At 33.0% G+C, this 21,994-nt stretch overlaps 2 protein-coding genes across 3 annotated transcripts; one reads left to right on the forward strand and one right to left on the reverse strand.

Annotated features, from left to right (window-relative positions):
* Nucleotides 1-3,109: 3,109 nt before the first annotated feature.
* Nucleotides 3,110-8,293, forward strand: LOC105972988 (beta-galactosidase 3). The gene is made up of 19 exons (XM_012997977.2): nucleotides 3,110-3,771; nucleotides 3,861-3,956; nucleotides 4,069-4,181; nucleotides 4,267-4,333; nucleotides 4,416-4,508; nucleotides 4,618-4,761; nucleotides 4,872-4,960; nucleotides 5,059-5,164; nucleotides 5,241-5,328; nucleotides 5,415-5,533; nucleotides 5,635-5,799; nucleotides 5,891-6,069; nucleotides 6,175-6,284; nucleotides 6,370-6,479; nucleotides 6,582-6,692; nucleotides 6,785-6,898; nucleotides 6,987-7,189; nucleotides 7,271-7,607; nucleotides 7,692-8,293. Exons 1-19 carry the CDS (start codon nucleotides 3,586-3,588, stop codon nucleotides 7,809-7,811), a joined length of 2,550 nt encoding a protein of 849 aa, XP_012853431.2. The 5' UTR covers nucleotides 3,110-3,585; the 3' UTR covers nucleotides 7,812-8,293.
* A 3,774-nt stretch (nucleotides 8,294-12,067) lies between these two features.
* Nucleotides 12,068-14,063, reverse strand: LOC105973118 (protein SHORT INTERNODES). Of its 2 annotated transcripts, none has more exons than XM_012998137.2 (3): nucleotides 13,770-14,063; nucleotides 12,833-13,564; nucleotides 12,068-12,671 (listed from the first exon to the last, which is right to left on the reverse strand). In XM_012998137.2, exons 2-3 carry the CDS (start codon nucleotides 13,533-13,535, stop codon nucleotides 12,238-12,240), a joined length of 1,137 nt encoding a protein of 378 aa, XP_012853591.2. In that variant the 5' UTR covers nucleotides 13,536-13,564; nucleotides 13,770-14,063; the 3' UTR covers nucleotides 12,068-12,237. The 2 variants fall into 2 exon arrangements, with proteins under 2 accessions (XP_012853591.2, XP_088682771.1); XM_088826645.1 differs by having other exon boundaries at nucleotides 13,690-14,063.
* Nucleotides 14,064-21,994: the final 7,931 nt, after the last annotated feature.

Raw genomic sequence — 21,994 nt, forward strand, 5'->3', positions numbered from 1 at the left:
CTTAGCAACTGCACCATCAACTTTCTTTATTTATTTGCTTTTTTTTTTTTTTTTTTTTTAATATTGAGGTGTGAATGTAATAATCCTAAATTCCGTGTCCATTGTTTGTTGTTAAAGTTGGATTGACTTCACCAAATTATTTTTGGGCGAATGACAAAAAGGCCCATCACATGGGACTTAAATGCATTTTGATCCACAAAAGAAAAACAGTCTCTTAATTAAATCCATAGTCTAAAATACCCTCAATAATATAATTCTTATCAATTCCACCCATTATGCTCTAACTTCCTTAATATTACACATTGATCCCGGATTTAAACAAATATATGACATTAACCCCCAAAACTTTTTTTTTTCAGAAAATAATTTTTTTTCTGAAATATTTTTTTTCCGGCTAGTTTTTGGCGTTGACTTTTTTTTTTTTAACTTTTTTTTTCCTGAAATTTTTTTTTCCGGCCGGTCAACCACCGTTGACCGCCGGTCTCTGGCGTTTACTTTTTTTTTTTTTTTTTTTGAATTTTTTGTTCTTAGAAAAAAAATATTTAATTAATATTACTGTTTTGGCTACTAAATTACTGTCTCAGACAGTAATTATTACTGTTTGGGACAGTAATATTATGAATATTATTTTCCCGAACAGTAATATTATTAATATTATTGTCTAAGAGAGTTAAATTACTGTTGGAGACAGTAATTTAGCATCCAATGCAGTAATATTAATTAAAATATTTTTTTTAAGAAAAAAAATAAAAAAAAAAAGTCAATTAACAGTTAAATTATTGTCTCCAAGAATTAAATAACTGCTGGAAACAGTAATTTAGCAACGAATACAGTAATATTAATTAAAATATTTTTGAAGAAAAAAAAAAAGTCAATGAACAGTTAACTTAAATTACTGTCTCCAACAGTTAAATAACTGCCGGAGACAGTAATTTAGCAGCCAAGACAGAAATATTAATTAAAATATTTTTTTAAGATTATTTAAAAAAAAAAAGTGAACGCCGGAGACCGGCGGTCTCCAGTGGTGGCGGGTCAAAATTGAAATTAGAATTAAAATTTGTTAATTGATGAAATTTGGCTAAATTGGGGTGTAAATCATGAAATTGGAGTTGAATTGAGTTTCAATGAATTGGGGGTAATTTTGGTATATATAAAAGGATTTTCCTTATTTGCAAATAAGTTTGAATGAGCTGGATTTATTTAAAAAACAAAAAAGTTGGATGTCCCTATTTTAATTAAGTGTCATTGTCATGGGCCTATTTGTCATTACCCCATTATTTTAACTGTCCAACTGATGGATAAAAAGGCATTTAGTTATTCTGCTCTTCTATTTTAGTCACCATCATCTAGTTATGAAGATGAAATATTAATTCTACCATGACTTTGAATTATTAATGAACTTTATAAAAAAAAAAAAGAAAAAAAAAAGGATGAAAACTAAAATGGAAATAAGAATAAAAAATGTAGCAACCACAAACATCCACCGACAACTTATCAACTTATGAATTTCATTGTAAAATAAATATTTCCAGACTTCAATGTTGGGGACCCTAATGGATCTGTAATCAGTAATCAACTCACTAAGGTTCTATTATGCTTAGAATAAAGCAGTGAATAATTGGAACTGAATTTCCAATTTTCAATTTTGGAATATATTTTTTTTTCTTCTCAATTTTCGAATTATTTTGGTTTTATTTTTTTTAAGTTGAGAAATGAATTCGAGAAATTCTAATAGATGGGAAAAGGGATATAATTTAGGTGGGAGTAGTTGGGCCCATTTAGAGTGAGTGAGTGACCCGGTGGGTCACCCAATGGTTGGCGTCGATTGCGCCGTTGAACGCTAAAAATGAATCCCACCAATTAGGGTACTTATCATTAATCAAATCACATGCTAATTAATTAATCCCTTTTCAACGGATTCTTAAATCAATTTTTTTATTTGACTGGTTTGTTGCTACCACATTCTCCGGATCCTCCTTTTCTTTTTCTTTTTTCTATTTTACCATTGCTAATTTGGAGCACTTGTTGTAAATGATAATTGCTCAGAATAAATTTCAGGAAAAGTTTATTGATTAGTAGTATTTAACACACTTCATATAATATAATAATGTAGGTCTGAATAAAATTGAATTATAGAAAAGCATAATTGAAAAGGGTGATTGGTGAAGGAAAATGACATAAATTAATTCTGACCAAAGCTCTCTCTGTAATATCGATCATCTTTACCAATAGTATTTGTTACGTCACATTATATTATATTATATTATATAGAGTATATGTTTGATGCATTTTTACATCTTCTCTGTCACTTTTGTGTGATTTACAATTACTGTCTGCACCCATATATTTTGTTGTCAAAATTAAATGAAATGAAATAGGTAAAAAATGAAAGAAAACAAGCAATTATATTTCACATGCAATTGGTCTGTGGGCCATTTTTCCATTTCGCAAATAAACTCGACACGTCATGCAACAACAATTTCATGTACATTCTATTATCACAAAAATATCATTCACTAAAACATTTTTTTTTTATTATTTTTTCTTCTATGCTTCTGTCGGTGAGGAGGGCTGCATGAGTTTAAACTAATTAATTAAAACACACTCCTACTATAATTATTTTTCTTAATGAGAAAATGATTAATTTTATGAAAATAGCAGGGTCAAATAAACAAGAGTTTGGAATTAAATTTGTACCAACAATTCCCTCTGAATTTACACATCTGGCCCAATTAACAAGATTTTTTATTTTTTGATCATTAATTAACAAGAATTTGACTCAGATCCTTTTGCGGGTTGTATTAAGTATTAAGTATTAAGATTGAGTAGCAATATAGAATATAGTTGAGAAATGTCAAAACGTGACAGCTAACGTTTAATTCTAATTTAGTTAATAATGAAAAAAAAAAGTAATTAAATAACGATAACCGTACAGTAAAAGCAACGCATTAGTATTAATTAATTAATTAATTAATTAATTGAGTAGAAGAAAGACACTCTTTGCTAATTAATTAAAGTATTAAACAACCACTTGAAAGTGTCCCCTGAAAACCAGGAAATCTTGTTCGCAACACTCCTCCTTACTATAGTAATATAGTTTATTAATCTTAGTAATGACCGGGGGGATTAGGGTTAGTAATAGTAATAATTAATCATGATTTATTAGATTAATCTATTATGGTGTCCTCTTGTTCACTTTTATCTGTTTGTCAGTTTATTTAAGTATGGAGTAATATTTTTCGAAAAAAAAAAAAAAAAGTATGGAGTAATAATAATAATTAATATTATTGTTTTAACAAATTGCTTCTTCCATTGAGTTGCACAGTCAAAATAGCGACTTTTAAAGCTGCTGAACTGTACTGTACTCCCACAACTTTAAAGTGTATATATAATGTAATACACCCATTCCACTAACGTTGTTCCTGGTAACTGCTGCTTGCTTAGTCCACATTATTAATACCAAATCACACACACACACACACACACTCTTTCTTAGATTGGCTTCGTAAACTCCACTGGCACAACAATTACTACGCATGCAATTTAGGAAGAGAAGAAGCCAATTTTAGAGTGGGCGGGCGAAAAATGGAAAAAAAGAATTCATCATCAGTAGTGTATTATAAGTGGGTGTTGTGGGCGTGCATGGTGGTGTATATTGGATCTGGGTATGTGCAATGTAGTGTTACCTATGACAGAAAGGCCATTCTTATCAATGGCCAAAGAAGAATTCTCTTTTCCGGTTCCATTCATTACCCCAGAAGCACCCCCGAGGTACGTTTGTACTTTGTATGTATGTTTTAATCTTTTTTTTTTTCTTTTCTTTTGGCTAATTAATGAGTGTTTTTTTTTGTTGTGGTTAGATGTGGGAAGATCTGATAAACAAGGCTAAAGAAGGAGGTGTGGATGTGATTGAAACTTATGTGTTTTGGAATGTTCACGAGCCCTCTCCTGGCAATGTACTTACTACTACTCTTTCTTTCTCTCGTCGAATTTCTTCTAATTATTTTGTTTGGGTTCAATTTGGGCTAAAGATTGTATCTTTGTGAATGTTTTTTTGTGGGTTTTCAGTATGATTTTGAAGGGAGATATGATTTGGTGAGGTTTGTAAAAACCATTCAGAAAGCAGGGCTATATGCCCATCTTCGCATTGGGCCTTATGTCTGCGCAGAGTGGAATTTTGGGTACGAATTTCTCTCATTTCTCTCAGATCTAAACTGCAAAACAAACACCCACAGTTGAGCATTTTGAGTTATTTTTTGTTTGCAGAGGATTTCCAGTTTGGCTGAAATATGTTCCTGGGATTAGCTTCAGGACAGATAATGAGCCATTTAAGGTTTTTTTCTTTTTTTTTTTTTTTGTTTCTTCTTCAGTAATGTACAGTTGGTAAATTACATTGGTGTTTTGTTGGTGGGCAGATGGCAATGAAAGGGTTCACAGAGAAAATTGTGAATCTAATGAAGAGTGAAAAACTTTATGAATCTCAGGGTGGTCCCATTATACTCTCCCAGGTTTTAATTCCCCTGTTTTTTTCTTTTACCATTTCACCTTATTTATCTGCTACTCCTTTTATAATTTTTCAGACAGTTTAACTAATAAGTTAGACTAATTTGTTCTCAGATTGAGAATGAGTATGGCCCTATGGCAAAATCTCTCGGTGCTTCTGGCCATCAATACTCAACTTGGGCTGCAAACATGGCTGTTGCACTCGATACTGGAGTTCCGTGGGTCATGTGTAAGGAAGAAGATGCTCCAGATCCCGTTGTAAGATAACCATTCTACCAAAATATGAATTCTAGTAAATATAGACAAGAAAAAAACATGTCTTGTGTTTAATATGGAAATGAATATAACTCTGTGTTGCTATTTGGTAGATTAACACATGCAACGGTTTCTATTGTGACGCTTTCTCCCCCAACAAACCGTACAAGCCCACTATTTGGACCGAGGCTTGGAGTGGCTGGTGTGTAAATCTTTTTTAAGTTCTATTTACTTCCTAGAGTACTAAAGAATTCAAACTGGATTTTTTTTGTAATTAATATTTGTTTATTCGATAATTAGGTTCACGGAATTCGGTGGTCCAAATCACGAGCGACCAGTTCAGGATTTAGCGTTTGCTGTAGCCAGATTTATACAAAAGGGAGGCTCGTTTATCAACTATTACATGGTTAGTTCAAACATTAATCATCTGTTTTCTCTATTATTATTATTATTGTTTTCTAAGTTTATTGCTTTGTGAATAGTATCACGGAGGAACGAACTTTGGACGCTCTGCTGGAGGCCCTTTCATAACCACAAGCTACGATTACGATGCTCCACTTGACGAATATGGTAAAAAAAAAAAATCCCATTTATTATGCTCTAGATATGGTCATCTGAAAGTGATTACCTTATAAAAATATATCTTCTTGATTTAGGTTTGATCCGACAACCTAAATATGGTCATCTCAAAGAACTTCATAGAGCTGTCAAACTATGCGAGAAATCTCTAATTTCAACCGACCCCACTATCACATCCTTAGGAAACCTTCAACAGGTTATCTTTCTTTCTTTTCGGTGTGTGTGTGTGTGTGTGTGTGTGTGTGTGTGTGTGTGTGTCTAATCCTAGGATTTTCTGACATTTGACAAATTTTCCAGGCTTATGTATACACTTCAGAATCAGGGGATTGTGCAGCTTTTCTTTCGAATTACGATACTAAGTCGGCTGTGAGAGTTATGTTCAATAACATGCACTACAATATTCCTCCTTGGTCCATCAGCATTCTTCCCGACTGCAGAAATGTAGTCTTCAATACAGCCAAGGTATGTAACTTTTAGTAATGTAATAGTTTACTTTATATGTCCTTAAAACAAATAACTTTTAGTAATTGATGTTTGTTTGTCCGAATCTCAGGTTGGAGTTCAGACATCACAGATGGAAATGGTGCCAGCTAATAACGAAATACTCTCGTGGCAAACATATAACGAAGATTTATCTTCTTTGGATGACAGCTCGACTTTCTCTACTGTTGGTCTCTTGGAACAGATTAATGTCACAAGAGATGCTACTGATTATCTTTGGTACACAACTAGGTAAATATGTCTCGTTTTTTTCGTTTGTTCCTTGTGTCTCATAATTATGTATATATTAGCTATGTAGTAAAGAACATTATAAGTATTACTTGTCTGTGTTTGCAGTGTTGATATTGGTTCATCAGAGTCATTCTTGCATGGTGGGGAACTCCCAACTCTTATTGTTCAGTCGACTGGTCATGCTCTTCATGTTTTTATAAACGGACAGCTTTCCGGTAAAAATAAAATACTTTCAAGATTTATTACAACATCAGAGTACATTTCTTGGATACCGTGTTAAAGCTTAAATTTTGGTACAAGGTTCTGCTTCTGGGACTAGGCAAAACAGGAGATTTACATTTAAAGGAAAAGTCAACTTGCGAGCTGGTTCGAACAAGATTGGTCTCCTCAGCGTTGCTGTCGGATTACCTGTAAGTTCTTATATCGTTTCGTTCTTACAATTAAATCAGTGCATTATTCCCAGTTTCATATGACCGTACTTAATTTTTCTGACATTCTTTTTTGATTTGTAGAATGTTGGTGGCCATTACGAGACATGGAACACAGGAGTGTTGGGCCCCGTTGCATTGTTAGGACTCGACCAGGGAAAATGGGATTTGTCGTGGGCAAAATGGACATATCAGGTACCGTTATAGTTATATCCTACAGTTAGTCAAAATGTTGCACTAAATATATAGTTATTTTGTCTAGTAATTGACGAAAATGTCATGAGCAGGTTGGTCTTAAGGGAGAAGCAATGAATCTCGTCTCTCCAAACACGATTTCTTCAGTCGAGTGGATGCAGGGTTCTTTAATAGCCCAAAAACAGCAGCCTCTGACGTGGCATAAGGTACAGCTGGACAAGAAATATCTCTTACTGGTGGAAGTAGACACTATGAAATGCAGAATTTAATCCTCTTTGATTTTTTATTTTTTAGGCCTATTTTAACGCACCCGATGGAGATGAACCACTAGCTTTGGACATGAGCAGCATGGGAAAAGGTCAACTTTGGGTCAACGGCCAAAGCCTCGGAAGATACTGGACCGCTTACGCCACCGGCGATTGCAATGGGTGTAGCTATGTCGGAAGCTTCCGCCCCCCTAAATGTCAACTCGGGTGCGGTCAACCCACACAAAAATGGTGGGTCCCGGTTAACTCGAAAATGTTTTAATTAATTTACGACTAGTGATAAATAAAAGTGAATAATGTTTTTTTTTTCAGGTATCATTTACCGAGGTCTTGGCTAAAGCCGACTGAGAATTTGCTAGTGCTATTCGAAGAGCTGGGTGGGGACCCCACAAGAATAGGGGTTGTGAAGAGATCGATGACGAGCGTTTGCGCTGACATGGCAGAGTACCACCCGAATTTCAAGAACTGGCAAATCGAAAGCTACGGGAAGCCCGAAGAGTTTAGAAAGCCAAAAGTTCACCTTCATTGTGGGCCCGGACAATCCATCTCTTCCATCAAGTTTGCGAGCTTCGGAACTCCTCTCGGAACCTGCGGAAGCTTCCAGAAGGGAACTTGCCATGCTCCTACCTCGTACGCCATTCTAGAGAAGGTACATATTTATATATACACTTGTATTTCCGTATTGTATATATTGCGAAAGAAATATATATTAATTTGTCTTCTAATATTGCAGAAGTGCATTGGAAAGGAGAGATGCTCGGTGGCAATATCGAACAGTAATTTCGGGCATGATCCATGCCCGAATGTGCTCAAACGGTTATCGGTTGAAGCAATATGTGCCCCTCATAATTAACGAGCAATGTCGGTAGACAAAAAAAAAAAGAAAGGTGAAAATACTATTGGAAAGTTAGTTATACGAGTATTTATTTATATAAGAAGAGCAATGTATGGTAGTGTATTCTAAGATAGGGTTAGTTTACAGGGGTTCCGGGATTCGGAAAAAGAAAAGAAAAGAAAGTGTGATTAATTATGGAAGGACTGGTAAAATTTCCAGTATTAGCAGGAAATGGGAACCAGCAATTTATTATTAATTATTAATTAAGAGTTAAAAGTGTGATTAGAGTGAGTTATTATTAGAGTGAGTGAGTGAGTGAGTGAGTGTCCTCGGGGATAATATTTGCCCTGTGTGGACTGAATGTTTCATGTTAGGAACGGTTCCTACCTAGTATGTTTTGTGTTTCAGTGACGTTTTCTGTTTTTTTTTTTTTTTGAATTTTCGTGGTGCAATTATTTGGTGAGATTGTCTCTATAATATAATTTAGCTTCCTTTCTTAATTTGTTGACACATTTCTTGAATTACTGAGAAACATGAAAAATATTGTAACTAGATGGACCAAATTGTAAAGATTGAGACTGAGAAACATGTAAAAGCCAAATTAAAGATGACCAAACTGATGCAAACATGAATTCGAAAGCCTTTTAACAACGTCTGTTAGGTTATCAAAAATTGCAAATGCTTGCTTGTTACACGCTTTGAGGATCTTGTAATGGAGAAAAATAACCGTAAAGCCACAATTTTGTTGAAAGTACACCACCATGCATATCGTCCCACATATTTGGACACATCCCAGACCACAATAATTAGACCAAAATAACAATTTGGAAAAATAAAAGAAAATAGATGTCACCTTATCACCATATTATTATTATATATAGTATCCTAAAGCATCTTATTTATAATATAAGTAATAATAATAATAATAATAATAATAATAAACCATATTTATATAATTTGTCCAATATTTGGCATTGTAGGGGAGTAAACAAACTCAATCATCATGATGCTCAATAATTGGCGACATATCCATGTTCTGCCTACTAATTACTGCTTTCTCTTTGTAGCTAGCTCCAGTTTTTACAAATCAATTAATTAACTAAACAACTCTACCTACCCATCATATATATCCTAACTTAGCTTGTTCCAAACAAATATTTGATTTATATGCAATTAATAAAACGAGGTAGACAATGTTCATCATAAGTTTTTGTGATTCGGAGCACTAATTTTGTCAATATATATATTATAGTATGTATGTAGGTACCTATACACTTTTATTACACAGTCGCACACTGATCAGTACTATAATACACTAATAATATATAATAATATACAGTCGGCAAATTAAAGCAGAAAGCAAACAGTAGTTAAAAGGAGATGGGAATTTTATTATTCGATCTCCATTTAATTTTCTCCAGAATCAATCATATATATATATATATATATATATTTGTATATATGAACAGTAGTAGTGATATATGTCTTGGATTCGAGGCACAAGAATACGACGAGGTGATGCACCGCACCCTTTTTAATTAATATATATTTCTTCTTTTTCTTTTTCTTTTTCTTTTTCTTTTTGAAGCTCGAGGCCGAGGTAAATATAATAATCAATTGGCCGGATACAAAGAAAGCGTGTGTAAAGAAAGAGAATCTAGTAATTGTTTTTAGGGTAAATTACAAACACCCCCTGAGGTATGGTCAAATTACAAAAACACCCCTCTTGTTTGAATAATTACAACCACCCCCTCAACTCATCAAATTTAGTGGAATCTTCGAGATTATATGAGATATTATCACTTTTGTACCCGTTTTATCCCATTCAAACTCTACATTATGAAGCAAGATGATCATAATATGTGATTTTTAGCTTGTATATATCAGTTTGTGGTGCATCGGAAACTGTATTTTTTACACAAAAAGAGTACAAACTAGATCATATTTCACGGAATCTAGATGACTATGTTGAATTTGGCACCATAAAGGTGGAGGTCTAAGAAAAAATCATAGTTGAGGGGGTAGATGTAATTATCCAAACAAGAGGGGAGTTTTTGTAATTTGACCATACCTAAGGGGGTGTTTGTAATTTACCCTTGTTTTTTGACATATATAGAAACACCAACCAACGAATTGGATAATGGATATCATCCATTTGCACATTTCATATATTATTATTTATATATATCAATTAATTGCTATATATATATTTCTCCGATCCTAATAATACATTGGGAAAACAAAATCTGTGAATCAAAATCATTACTACCTTTCGGCTCTATGCATGTAATAACCATCACCAAAGTGGGGGCCTGACCTGACTTTCATGCATTTTTATTTATTTTTTCTTTGCTTTGTCGTACCGGCCTCTACATATATATTCAAGTTTTCCTGTCAATCTTTTGGCCACCAAATTAATTAAAGGGCAACTTGGATTTTGTAATAATAATACATTTGCTACTACATATATATTCATGTTTTTTTACATGTGTATTAAATACAGTTAGTATCAATAATGTATGGTAGGTGCATACATATTTAGATGCATGCATGCTTGACTAGTATTCCTAAATTATATATGTTCATCATCATCATCGTCGTCTATAAATGTACTACATGTATAATGTGTATGACCCAACACTATAATGATTCTAATTATGTAATATATATACATGAATAAATTGAAGGGAAAAAAATGAATTAACAATAGTGGCCGTATCAGAGCTTGATCGATCGGTCGTTGATCAAAATCCATAAAGAGAAGTAAAGAGATCATTAATTCAACAACTAGTATACACTTATTCGTAGATATTCATGACAATATTCATATCGATCTGCACTAAAGACTGTAAATTAATAATACCATGAGTACTAATGCATATATATATAGCTGGAAATATCATCTATGTACTTCTTGTTCAAGTGAATATTAAAAATGAGATACATATTATATATGTATTTTTTTTATATTTATATGTATGTAGTAGATAGTAGTGATATAAAGTCCAATTAAAAAAATGTCCAACCATTTATGGATATATGGTATTTTTCCAAATGTGGTATTTACAAATCAATAAATTCAGAAACATTATTAATATTTATGTCATCATGTGCTAAAGTAATTGTTATATGGTTCATTTTCGTCGTTGTCGATCACTAATTAAAACCATGACAATTATATACATTGCCAGTTATTACAAATTTATATGATGAATATGCAAATTGAATAATACATACAATATGCACATACCTAAAATTGGAAATTAGAGCTATACCATTGTAAATTTTTCCTACCTTCCCCACATACACACACACATGACATAACTATTTTAACCAAATATTCAATTATTACATGAAAATGTACTGAAAACAAGAATTCTATTAATGTGATTTTGTGCTCAGAAAGTTCATATGTTCACACATATATAAGTACAAATTAACTTTTAATTTAGTAAGGAATAAATCTTTAACTAAAGAAAACTACAAAATGCTTCTGATGCACACTAACTAAGGTTCCACTTATAATATATAATTTACTTAAACCCTTATTACACAATAAAAACCTTGATATATATTATATGTAGGTAAAATAATGAAACGTTTGTTTGTATAGATTAATATTAAATGCAGCTGCAACAGCAATCAGACATGATCAGATGCTGCAAAGAAGCTTTCCATGTATGTGCACATTCCATTTGAATGACTGATGGAAAACAAGTCATCAAATTAAATTATTATTAATGCAACTAACTGTAGAGAGAGAGAGAGAGAGAGAGAGAGAGAGAGAGAGAGAGAGAGAGAGAGAGAATAAATTGATGCATGGCAGGATGAAGGAATTGAATATGAATTTAAAAGAAAGAAAGAGAAGAAAAGATGTTTTCCATCAGTTTGTCCAAACAAAGAAGCAACCTCAAACAGGGAAAACTGTTACGCGTGAACTATATATATAGATACAAGAATAATACGCAGTTCCGAGGTCTAAATAATCATATTATAATACTGGTATATATATATTAAAATAAAGAGAGAGAAAATAAACCGAGAATGTTTGCCATAAAAAAACAAAAAAAAAAAGGATTAAGGAAACAAGGCCCCCATGTTTTATGTTTACAGCAGAAATAAGAAAAAGAAAAACTGTTACGTGTTATTTGAAATAGAGATGAGAGGAAGAATAACAATATATAGAATTAAAATGAACAAAACTAAAAACATAATCGATATCCCCTCATACTTGGTACGTACGTGCTCCGAATCCGATCCTCTTTTTTCTACCACTATATTTCTTTCTTTCATTCTATCTCCTTAGCTCCTCCTCCTCCTCTTACTAAAGTAACACAGTCAGTCGTTCGTACGTACAGCGTAGTTACTATCATTTTAATTTCATAATTAATTCTAACTCATGTGACTAGCTATCGGAGAGGAATTGCTTAATTTCTTAATTTTGTCAAGATCTTGGTGGTGGTGGTGGGAAGAATTGCGTACCGGAGAGGAAGCTGTTTATTGAACCTGTGTATAGATGATGAGATGTGTCCATAAACGCCGTGGCTCCCGCGCCGCCGGATGAGGTGTTGGCTGCAGCTGTATTACTAGAATTTCCCGTTATCAGATTCAGTTGCTGTTGTTGTTGTTGTTGTTGTTGATGATGATGGGTGGCTCCGGCGCTGACGCTTCCTCCTCCGCCGGAGGAAGTCTCCGCCGGCATATACTGACCTTCTGTGCCCTGGTCGTACAGAATACCTTTAAAGACATGCCCGCAAATATTGACTGCAGTTTGATATGCCCACTGCTCTTCAGCATCTTCCACGGCGGCGCTCACTCTCACGCATCGGAATACTGCCTCCGAACTCACTTCCGTCGGGAATTTTCCCACCTCCAACCCTAGATAATACACACACGTGTGCTTGTTTAGTTTAACAAGGGAATTAGGGTATATATATCTCTATCTCTATCATATCTAAATCGGTATCTTAGGAATATATATATATACAATATGCATGTTTTTTTCCTCTTCTTCTTCTTGTTCATATTAGTATAATTACCTGAAGTGGTGGTAGGTATGCGGGTGCAGACAAGAGAATTGGAGGCACTGTTGTTATTATTAATAATAAGATTATGATTAACATCGTCTGTCGTTGATCTGTGTCTCTTGCCAGTACTTGTAGTGCTCTGATTCTGCTGCTGCTGCAAAGAAGCGAGCTGGTTCTGTCTCTCTCTTCTCTTAGCCGCTGGAACCCACGTGCTCTTCACGTGCGTTGCGCACTGAAACCCTCTGCTCTTGCAGCATGTTCTACACCTCATGTGCGTGCAGTCTTTCTTCGCCTGATTCCCACAGTCTTGGCAGCTTATTCCCCCTCCTCCTCCACCTCCCCCTCCGCCGCTCCTCATCATCAAAAAACCCGATCTTGGCGACTGCTCGTCCACCGAGCTCATATTAAACCCTCCTCCGCGGCTGGGGCCCACCGCCAGCCCTCCTGCGGAGGCGTAAAGATCCTGCAGCGGGTTGACGCCGACACCGCGGTGCAGAAAGTTCTCAGCTTGCTGGTGGTGGTGGTGAGGCTGGGGTTGCCAGAGCTCGAAACCCTTGTAAGAAATCTCCTCATTTCTGTAAAGGAACCAGCTTTCTGGGTTGATTTCTGAAGGTGGGTTGCTGCTTTCTTGATTAGGGTTTCTGCTACTTCCTCCGGTGGTGGTTCCTCTACCCCCTCCTCCTCCTCCTCCTCCTAGTGAGAAAAAGCCAGCCATATTGGTAGTGGTGGTGACAACTCAAACAGCTGAAATAATAATATGAATCCGCGGTTTATAATAATAATAATAATAATATTAAAAGTTAATAAAAAATGTGAGAGACAATGATCCATAGCACAAAATGCCTTGACAATAAAAGAATTAGAGAGACTTTTTTTGGGGGTTCTTGAAATGTGGGTTTTAAGGCAGACAAATTCTGAGTTGTGAATGTATGATTAAGTGCTGCCGTACTAGTATTATTGTTGTTGCCATGACCACCCAGACCCAGTACTAGTGTTTGTATTTGCATGTCATCAAATACAAATTAAATTACTACTACTACAACATGTCTCTCGAACTTGGGGTGGGTTTTTAAATGAATGAATGAAAAAAAACAACAAAGTGATAGTTAATGTTTTTGGGGGCCGGGCAAGAGAGAAAGGAGTTTGTGACCGGACAGCTTTTTTGGTTTTTGTAGTAAGAGATCGATTTAGAGAGAGAAAGATGAGAGAGAAAAAGAAAAGACTTTGTGGTTATGGAGACACAATATTTAATCGGCTCCTTCAATTCTGTGGCTCTGTTGTTTACCGCATTTAATACGCTACTATTTACACCTCTGCCACGCCGCCATCCCCTCCCCTCCCTAAAAGCAACTCCTCTTCTCTTCTCTTCTCTTCTTCACTTTTTTTTTTCTTTTCACAATAATTTAATTTAATGAAAACTTACATGTAATTCCAATTTATTTATTTCCCTCTTTTTCCCCTTTCTTTAATTTTAATTACATTAATTAATTAATTGCAACTCTATCGATCAGCTTTTACTGTTTTACTACTCAGTACTCACTCACACCGAAAACTACTATTTCTCTCTCACGCACAACACACACTAGCTAGTTGACTCTCTCTCTCTCTCTCTCTCTCTCTCTCTCTCTCTCTCTCTCTCTCTCTCTCTCTCTCTCTCTCTCTCTCTCTCTCTCTCTCTCTCTCACACACATCTCAATCTCTCTCTGTCTTGATCATCAACTAAGAGTGATCTAATTCTATTCCAAAGAAAAAAAAAAGGGTGATCTAAAGTTGGTGTTCATCTGCATGCAAATCTACGGCTACCTGTTTTGCCACGTTTCAACCCATTCAGCTTTTGGCAACCTCGTCCCTTGCACCGGAAAACCCGCTGCTTTACTATTTCTTTACTCCTTTTTTAAGGGGGGAAAAATAGTTATTTCCGAAATTAATATGTAATTATCAAAATAATTTTTCATTACATATCACTACAATATAAATCTATGTTCTTGTCGAATAATGATGTATTATTCTTACAAAATAACACAATAAAAAACTTACACAATAATTGTTTGAAAAAAATCAGATTTCGATATTACTAAAAGTTGTCCTGTAATAAAATATTGACAATCCTCATTACTGAATTGTCTATTATAATATTGAAATATCTATTTTCGGAGTAGTATTTCGTGTCATTATTCAATCAGATCATATAAAAGGCTATTATTACTATTTAATTGATTAATAATCGACGTAACTACTATATATATATATATTTAAATAATTATATAGCAACCAAGCAAATATAAATATACTATGCTTACAAACCAAGTTTTATTCGTATAATTGTTATTTTATACACATGCATTTTACTAATATATTTTTTTTATTATGGTTCCATGAGTTATAAATTTTGAAGTTTATTATGAGTCCTCAATAAAAATAGAATTTGAATTAAACATCAAACTCATTGATAATACTTTTATCACCATATATAGTAACCTTTTGATGTAAAATTTGTATAATAATTAATGTATATGTGTCCTCAATGGTAAATAATTTAGTTTAGTGAACATATGCAGTTACTCATCAACATAATAATTCTTTTGATAATTTGAATTTCAAATGTTCATACCATTAATAAATATCACTAATTATTCTCCCATTCATTCATTTATCTTTTCCTCTATTATTATTATTATTATCTCTTTTTTCCCTTTTAGATATATATATAAATTTAATTACTATATCCCTTTTGACAGCAAGGAACATTTAAAGGCAAAACTTATGGGTTCTAATAATTAAAATACTTGAAAATTCAAAATCCCAACAACATAATTTTCGGTAATTAAATATAAACACAAACTTAATTAAAAGAGGGGTTCAATTATTCAAACCTCCAATTAATTAGAATTAAATATATCATTATTTAGGCGGATTATGTATAGATTATAGGGGCTTCCTAAGTGATTAATTTATTTTAGGGGACCAGTTTCAAAGTTAAGATTTCAATTAAGTTTTGATTATTGAAGTTGACTATAATTATAAAGGGTAAATAAGTCATTTAAGTAGATGATATGTACGTATTAAGACCACAAGAGAAAAAATAAAAAGTGATTAATAAATATTAAATACCACATACGGATCCCCGCCGCCCTGCGTATATGGCCTACGATATGGAAATTTTATATACATTTAACTTTCGGGCCCCCCCGTTTTAATAACTTCTTCATAAACTGGACAATTTATTTATTAAATAATTGTGATTTCTTATTATAAATCAAGGTTAACAATTATTTATGTTTGTGTAACAATAATTATATTAAAAAAATCTCTTTATCCTTTCATAAATATTGGTGGTATCAAATAGTGTTTAATTTGTTTATTAAATTTATTTACTATAATTATGAATTACTATTATAGTGGACATAATACACATCAAGCCCTCATGACTAGTGCATTATCAAAATTATATTATTGTATTGTTCGATTATATATGTTGCAGGCCATCGATCAGGTAAAATATTCGTCTTGATTAAGAATATATCAACAGAAATCTGTAAAACTAGACTAGATAATTACATTTATTTCTTAATCTCTCTCTCTCTCTCTCTCTCTCTCTCTCTCTCTCTCTCTCTCTCTCTCTCTCTCTCTCTCTCTCTCTCTCTCTCTCTCTCTCTCTCTCTCTCTCTCTCTCTCTCTCTCTCTCTCTCTCTCTCTCTCTCTCTCTCTCTCTCCCTCCCTCTCTCTTCTCTTTTTTTTTTTTATTTTTTTTTTCTTGTGTGTGGAATGATTATGTTAAAATCAGCAAGGAAACGTGAATAATTTATTTTTGTTTTAAAATTTGCAGCACCACTTCCTTAATTGGAAGGGCAAGAATCAGTGGGAAAACTTTTAGTAGAGGAATAGCTACAGAGGAGCAATTTGACGTAAATAAGGATTTGTTTGGCCTAAAACAATGAAAATATTGTTTTGTTTGAGAATTTTATAGCCTGTTCGGTTCTCGTGATAACAACGGATATATTTGGATTTGCTATTTATATTTTTTCAGACTATATATACATAGATAGATAGAGAGATATAGGGTATGGAAATATATATATATATTAATAAAAACGTATTTGTTTTAGGATGACATGATAATACGTGATATGATAATGCCTCCTAGTATGTATATATATACGTCTGTGACTGAGAATAAGTTTTCGGAGGGAGGTGCGTGAAAAGAAGTAAATAATAGGCGGTGGTGACGGAACCATAATTTTATATCGTAACCTTGCATGCGTTGTAACCTCATTGCTCATAATCGAGATAAAATATATGGAGATTAATCAATAACATTAATCTTTGTTAAATAAATTGTAAACTAATTAAGCCTATATATATATATAAAAGTTGATTGATGATTCACTTTTCCCCATCAAGTTTTACTCTTTAATTAGGTCAATTCAGGCAACAACAAGTTTACCTCACATATATATATAGGCGAGTACAATACATCTATCTATCTATTCTGTTTGGATATAATCATGCTACCTTGTAAATCTGTCTAGGTAATTACATAACTACCTAAAATTATATCTTGTACATATATAAAATCATTGCTTGCTCTTAAGTTCGTAAATTTGGGCTATATATATAGATCATCTACCACAATATCAAAATATGGATACATGCATGATACATATATTACACGATAATTTATTTAATTTCAACAGATCGATATTATAGTCTACAAATTTCCAAAAAAAGTTATCAAATTTAGACTGGAAAAAATATTCTAGTATTGATTATTTCTGCTGCAAATTAAATTGTACTATGTTGAATATAAAAAACAAATCTCAAGGGGTATTTACTATTATATAATCCTAAAATTAGCTGATTTTTTATATATAACCTAATCAAATTTTATAAAGAAAGAAGAGCAATTTCAAGCCGTTGATGATATATATTTTATGAGTTAGTTACCAACAAAAAGGGTTTTGACCTTATTAGTTGAAATTAAAAAGATAGAAACTCAAAAAAGTTGATAGATTTGAACCCCAGTCTAATGATGCTAGAGAGAGAGAGAGAGAGAGAGAGAGAGAGAGAGAGAGAGAGAGAGAGAGAGAGAGAGAGAGAGAGAGAGAGAGAGAGAGAGAGAGAGAGAGAGAGAGAGAGAGAGAGAGAGAGAGAGAGAGAGAGAGAGAGAGAGAGAGAGAGAGAGAGAGAGAGAGAGAGAGAGAGATTTAAGTAGGTAGGTTAGGGTACAATTTTCACAATAGTAGGAACTGCTTATGAGAAAAGGTATTGAATGATGAGTTTGTGCTAATTATATATGCCAATAAAACAAGTTGAGAATGAATTATTGGGCTGCATTTTATTGTCTTAACATGCTAATTAGCCGTGTAATTAAGAACATATATCTATAGGGATCCTTTTAACATAATGTTCTAACCGTAAACTATAAATCTTTGTTGATTTTTTAGTTACAACTAATTAATTTATCTTTTATCACAGTTTGACTATTACTTAATCTACATTATATATATAAATGCACACCTAACCTACTCTCCAGGACTTATAATTACTTTCAAATAATGCTACATTATATATATTTCAACTATTTCAGCTTTTATGAGTAAACAAAATTTTCAAAATTTTCGGGAATTAAAACCAAGTTCACTTCACATGTTATATTTTTATTTTTTTACATTTAAATTTAATATTTAACATTCCATGTACTGCTGTGTAATAGTATATTTTTTAAAAAAAATTATAGAGATCGATTATTAAACAAAAATTAGGCACAGAGTTGAATTGTAGGAATGGTACTAATTAATTAATTAATCCTTAAGATTAAAAGGGAAGCAAAACTAGATAGATAGATGGGTGGCAAGTGGCAAAAATGGGTTGTCTGATATATGTCGGAGATTATGAAACTGCCAACATCTAATTATATTTATAAAATAGGGACACTAAAAACTTAGATGGGCTAACTAAAATATTTTTAGGAATTACGAGGATAAATCATGAAGATGAACATACTAAATTGCTCATTTCGTAGTCGATTTCTTGTTTAGCCCCTATCAACTATGTCACAAAATTAATAGATTAATCTTTTCTTGTACCTAGCTCATTTTCTTATTATAATAGCATAATTTTCATTTTTTTTTAAAGGAAGAAAATAAAAAGTCAAATTTTATCAAGAATCATCAAAGTTAATTAAATGTAAAGTTTGTTAGCATTAGGCAAAAGTATTAAAGACAAAACTTCAAGTTCATCTAAGGTGTAACCGAGTGGAGTTATTTTATCAGGAACTTAAATTTTACTTATGTTGTGATGACCTCACAAGACGATAATTTTTTTATTACAAGTATATATATATATATATATATATATATATATATATATACACGAGCTCCAAAAAATTGCTCAAATTTAATATTAGGATAAATAAATAATTTAGCCGTATTCCCCGGCAACGGCGCCAAAAACTTGTTGGGTGCTAAATACCAACACGCAAGTGTACGTATCGCAAACAAGTAGTAAAGTAGACTCGTGAGAGTCGGATGTCGATCCCACAGGGAAAACGTAAATTATTTAATCCTAAGTACCAAATCCTAACAATTGTGATTTTTATCCAGCCTACGCAAGGTTGTCAAATTAATTAACTAATAAAATTAAAATAATTAAGAAAACAAGTAATCACGAGAAAAATCAATAATAAACGGATCTAGGATTTTATCTTCCCCCTATGCGATAATTCTTCACCCAATTAATCTCCTATTATGCAAGTTACGATTCCCGATTATTAACCCAAGACACGAAATTATTCATAACCAGCTGTCGCTGCGCTATAAACCTATTATTCATAAAAGATTCACTATATGTCTATGCAAACCTAGTATAAATAAAGCATTAAATAGCAAGTCTCGCAAACGGCTACCTAAGGTATTATCTGTATGTCTACGATAATACATGCAATTAACACGCGCATTCGGTGAAAAACTACTCGAAGGCTCTTCTATCCCTGTTCTAATTATTAAAACGATCTGTCAATCAATTCTAACAATAACAAATAGCAACATAAGTTAGCTACGCTCATGCACTAAATACGATCAAGATAGAAGAAATAATCGAAGAATTAAACTTGCATAAAAGTAGAAAAATAGGTTCGAGTTACCACATAGGGTTCCAATAAAATCCTAGAATAAAAACTTAGCTACTCATGTTCGTAACGAAAAACATAATAAAAATACGAAAAATCATAAAAGCGATAAATAACAATAAAGGAGGGGAACTATGATGAAGATTCGTCAAGTCTTCGTCTTCGTTCTTGTGCTCCTTGATTGCGTGTCGAAAGATGAAAGCTAAAAAACTAAAAATAAAGATAGATGGTAAAAGATTAAAAGATGATCTCTAATTGTGTGCTTGTGGCCTTTAAATAGGGTGCAAAAATATAATAGGGCGGGTTTCCTTATGTAATTAAAATTCCTTCACTGCGCCCCTACGACTATCCGGACGGCCGTGCGAGATTATGCTTTAAAATCCGCACGGCCGCGCGGGCTTTAATTCTGCAGAAATCTGGTTTTTTCACTTTTGGCCCACTTTTTCTCTGAATTTGCAGTTTTCACCCCAAAAGTTGCCAATTCTTCAATTCGCACCTAAAATACAAATAATAACCAAATTAAGCACCAATTATCGTAAAAACACACCAAAAGCTCCAATTAAAAGGTATAATTAAGTGTATAAATATACACTTAACACACCCCCAAACTTGAACTTTTGCTTGTCCTCAAGTAAAATCAAATCAAGAACACAAACCATGACAATACATCTCATTACATAGGTCGATTGGTCAACTTCGTGTTTTCAGAACTTGCAATTATGATGACAATTCATAAGTATTCGCAAGCTTAACATTCAACGGCACTTAGTCACTCACCATTACCAAAAACCACAAATCATACAATTGCTTCAAGTATCCAATATTTGCAAGTTAAAGATAGAAAGAATTTGTACTTACATGCATATATTTGACTCCAAATACTCACCAAATTATTTTACTCAACTAATATTGAACAATAAGCTATTGGGATCATTGGGACTTTGTGGCTTTCAATTGTTAGGCTCTTTGGTCCGAGGTAGGTAATATGGGTATATGTGGCTAATTTTCTTGAATTGAGGTGATTACGCCAAAATTTGAAAGATAGGCGTTTGAAACAATGAATTCACCTCTAGGGACTTAAATAAACTCGATTCTCCAAAATTCACACGTCAACACTTTTGCCTTGAGGCAATGGATCGAGTTTTCAACACAACTCAATCAACTAGTCCTTATTTCTCCCTTCTAATCTATTCTTCTTCTTCTTTTTTTTTTTTTTTTTTTTCTTTTTCTTTTTTTTTTTTTTTTTTTTTTTTTTTTTAATCGAAGGATTTAGATATATATATATATGAAGATGCACATATATATCTATCCTTTTTCTTTTTCTCTTTTTTTTTTTTTTTTTTATTTTTTTTTTTTATTTTTTTTTTTCGAAGAAGAAGAAAGATCTTATAAGAATTTCTCGACGGACCTCCAAGGGATGATTATTCAGAAATCTCCACTTTTCTACCTTCTACATATTGGCTAAAAGAAAGAACACCTTTTTTCTCCGAGGCTCAAATCAAGGTTCTAAGGATAAAAATTTAACGGTAGGCTTGAAAGGCTCAAACGGTTCAAAGAAGGCCCAAATCATATCCCAAATCACTTATTATCAACACTTCGTATCATAAATGTCCTAAGGTGAGATTTAAAACCGAACAAAGCATGATTGAGCACAAATAAATTCCAAATTTAACATGCAAAACATTCAACCAAAGCAATGCACAAGGTATGGTTCCTAGCAATAATTCACTTCTACGTTTCGTTGAATCGAAAGCTAAAAAAATATCTACTCCTTAAAGCATAAAACAAGTAATCTCATCATCAAACATTGACCATCTACCATCAGCGTAATTCATCGATGCATCGAACAAATTTTTTTTTTTTTTTTTTTTTTTTTTTTTTTTTTGGAATAAAAACGAAAAATAATAAAACGGCAACTAAAACAACTAAAGCATGCAAAATAAAATAAAAAAAAATAAATCACATAAATGAAAACAAGTAGTTAACCACCCCCAAACTTAAAATTCACATTGCCCTCAATGTGATTCGCCCGGAGTTAAATGATAGAA

The sequence above is a fragment of the Erythranthe guttata genome, chromosome 12 (assembly GCF_056151865.1).
Source record: "Erythranthe guttata isolate IM_541 chromosome 12, IM_541, whole genome shotgun sequence".
NCBI lineage: Eukaryota > Viridiplantae > Streptophyta > Magnoliopsida > Lamiales > Phrymaceae > Erythranthe > Erythranthe guttata.

Coding starts and splice junctions, on each gene's coding strand:
- LOC105972988 (XM_012997977.2), top strand. CDS start 3,586: ATGGAAAAAAAGAATTCATCATCAGTAGTGTATTATAAGTGGGTGTTG. Junction 5,329..5,414: donor TGCTCCACTTGACGAATATG/GTAAAAAAAAAA, acceptor TTCTTGATTTAG/GTTTGATCCGACAACCTAAA. Junction 7,190..7,270: donor GGTCAACCCACACAAAAATG/GTGGGTCCCGGT, acceptor TTTTTTTTTCAG/GTATCATTTACCGAGGTCTT.
- LOC105973118 (XM_012998137.2), bottom strand. CDS start 13,535: ATGGCTGGCTTTTTCTCACTAGGAGGAGGAGGAGGAGGAGGGGGTAGA. Junction 12,672..12,832: donor CATACCTACCACCACTTCAG/GTAATTATACTA, acceptor TGTATTATCTAG/GGTTGGAGGTGGGAAAATTC.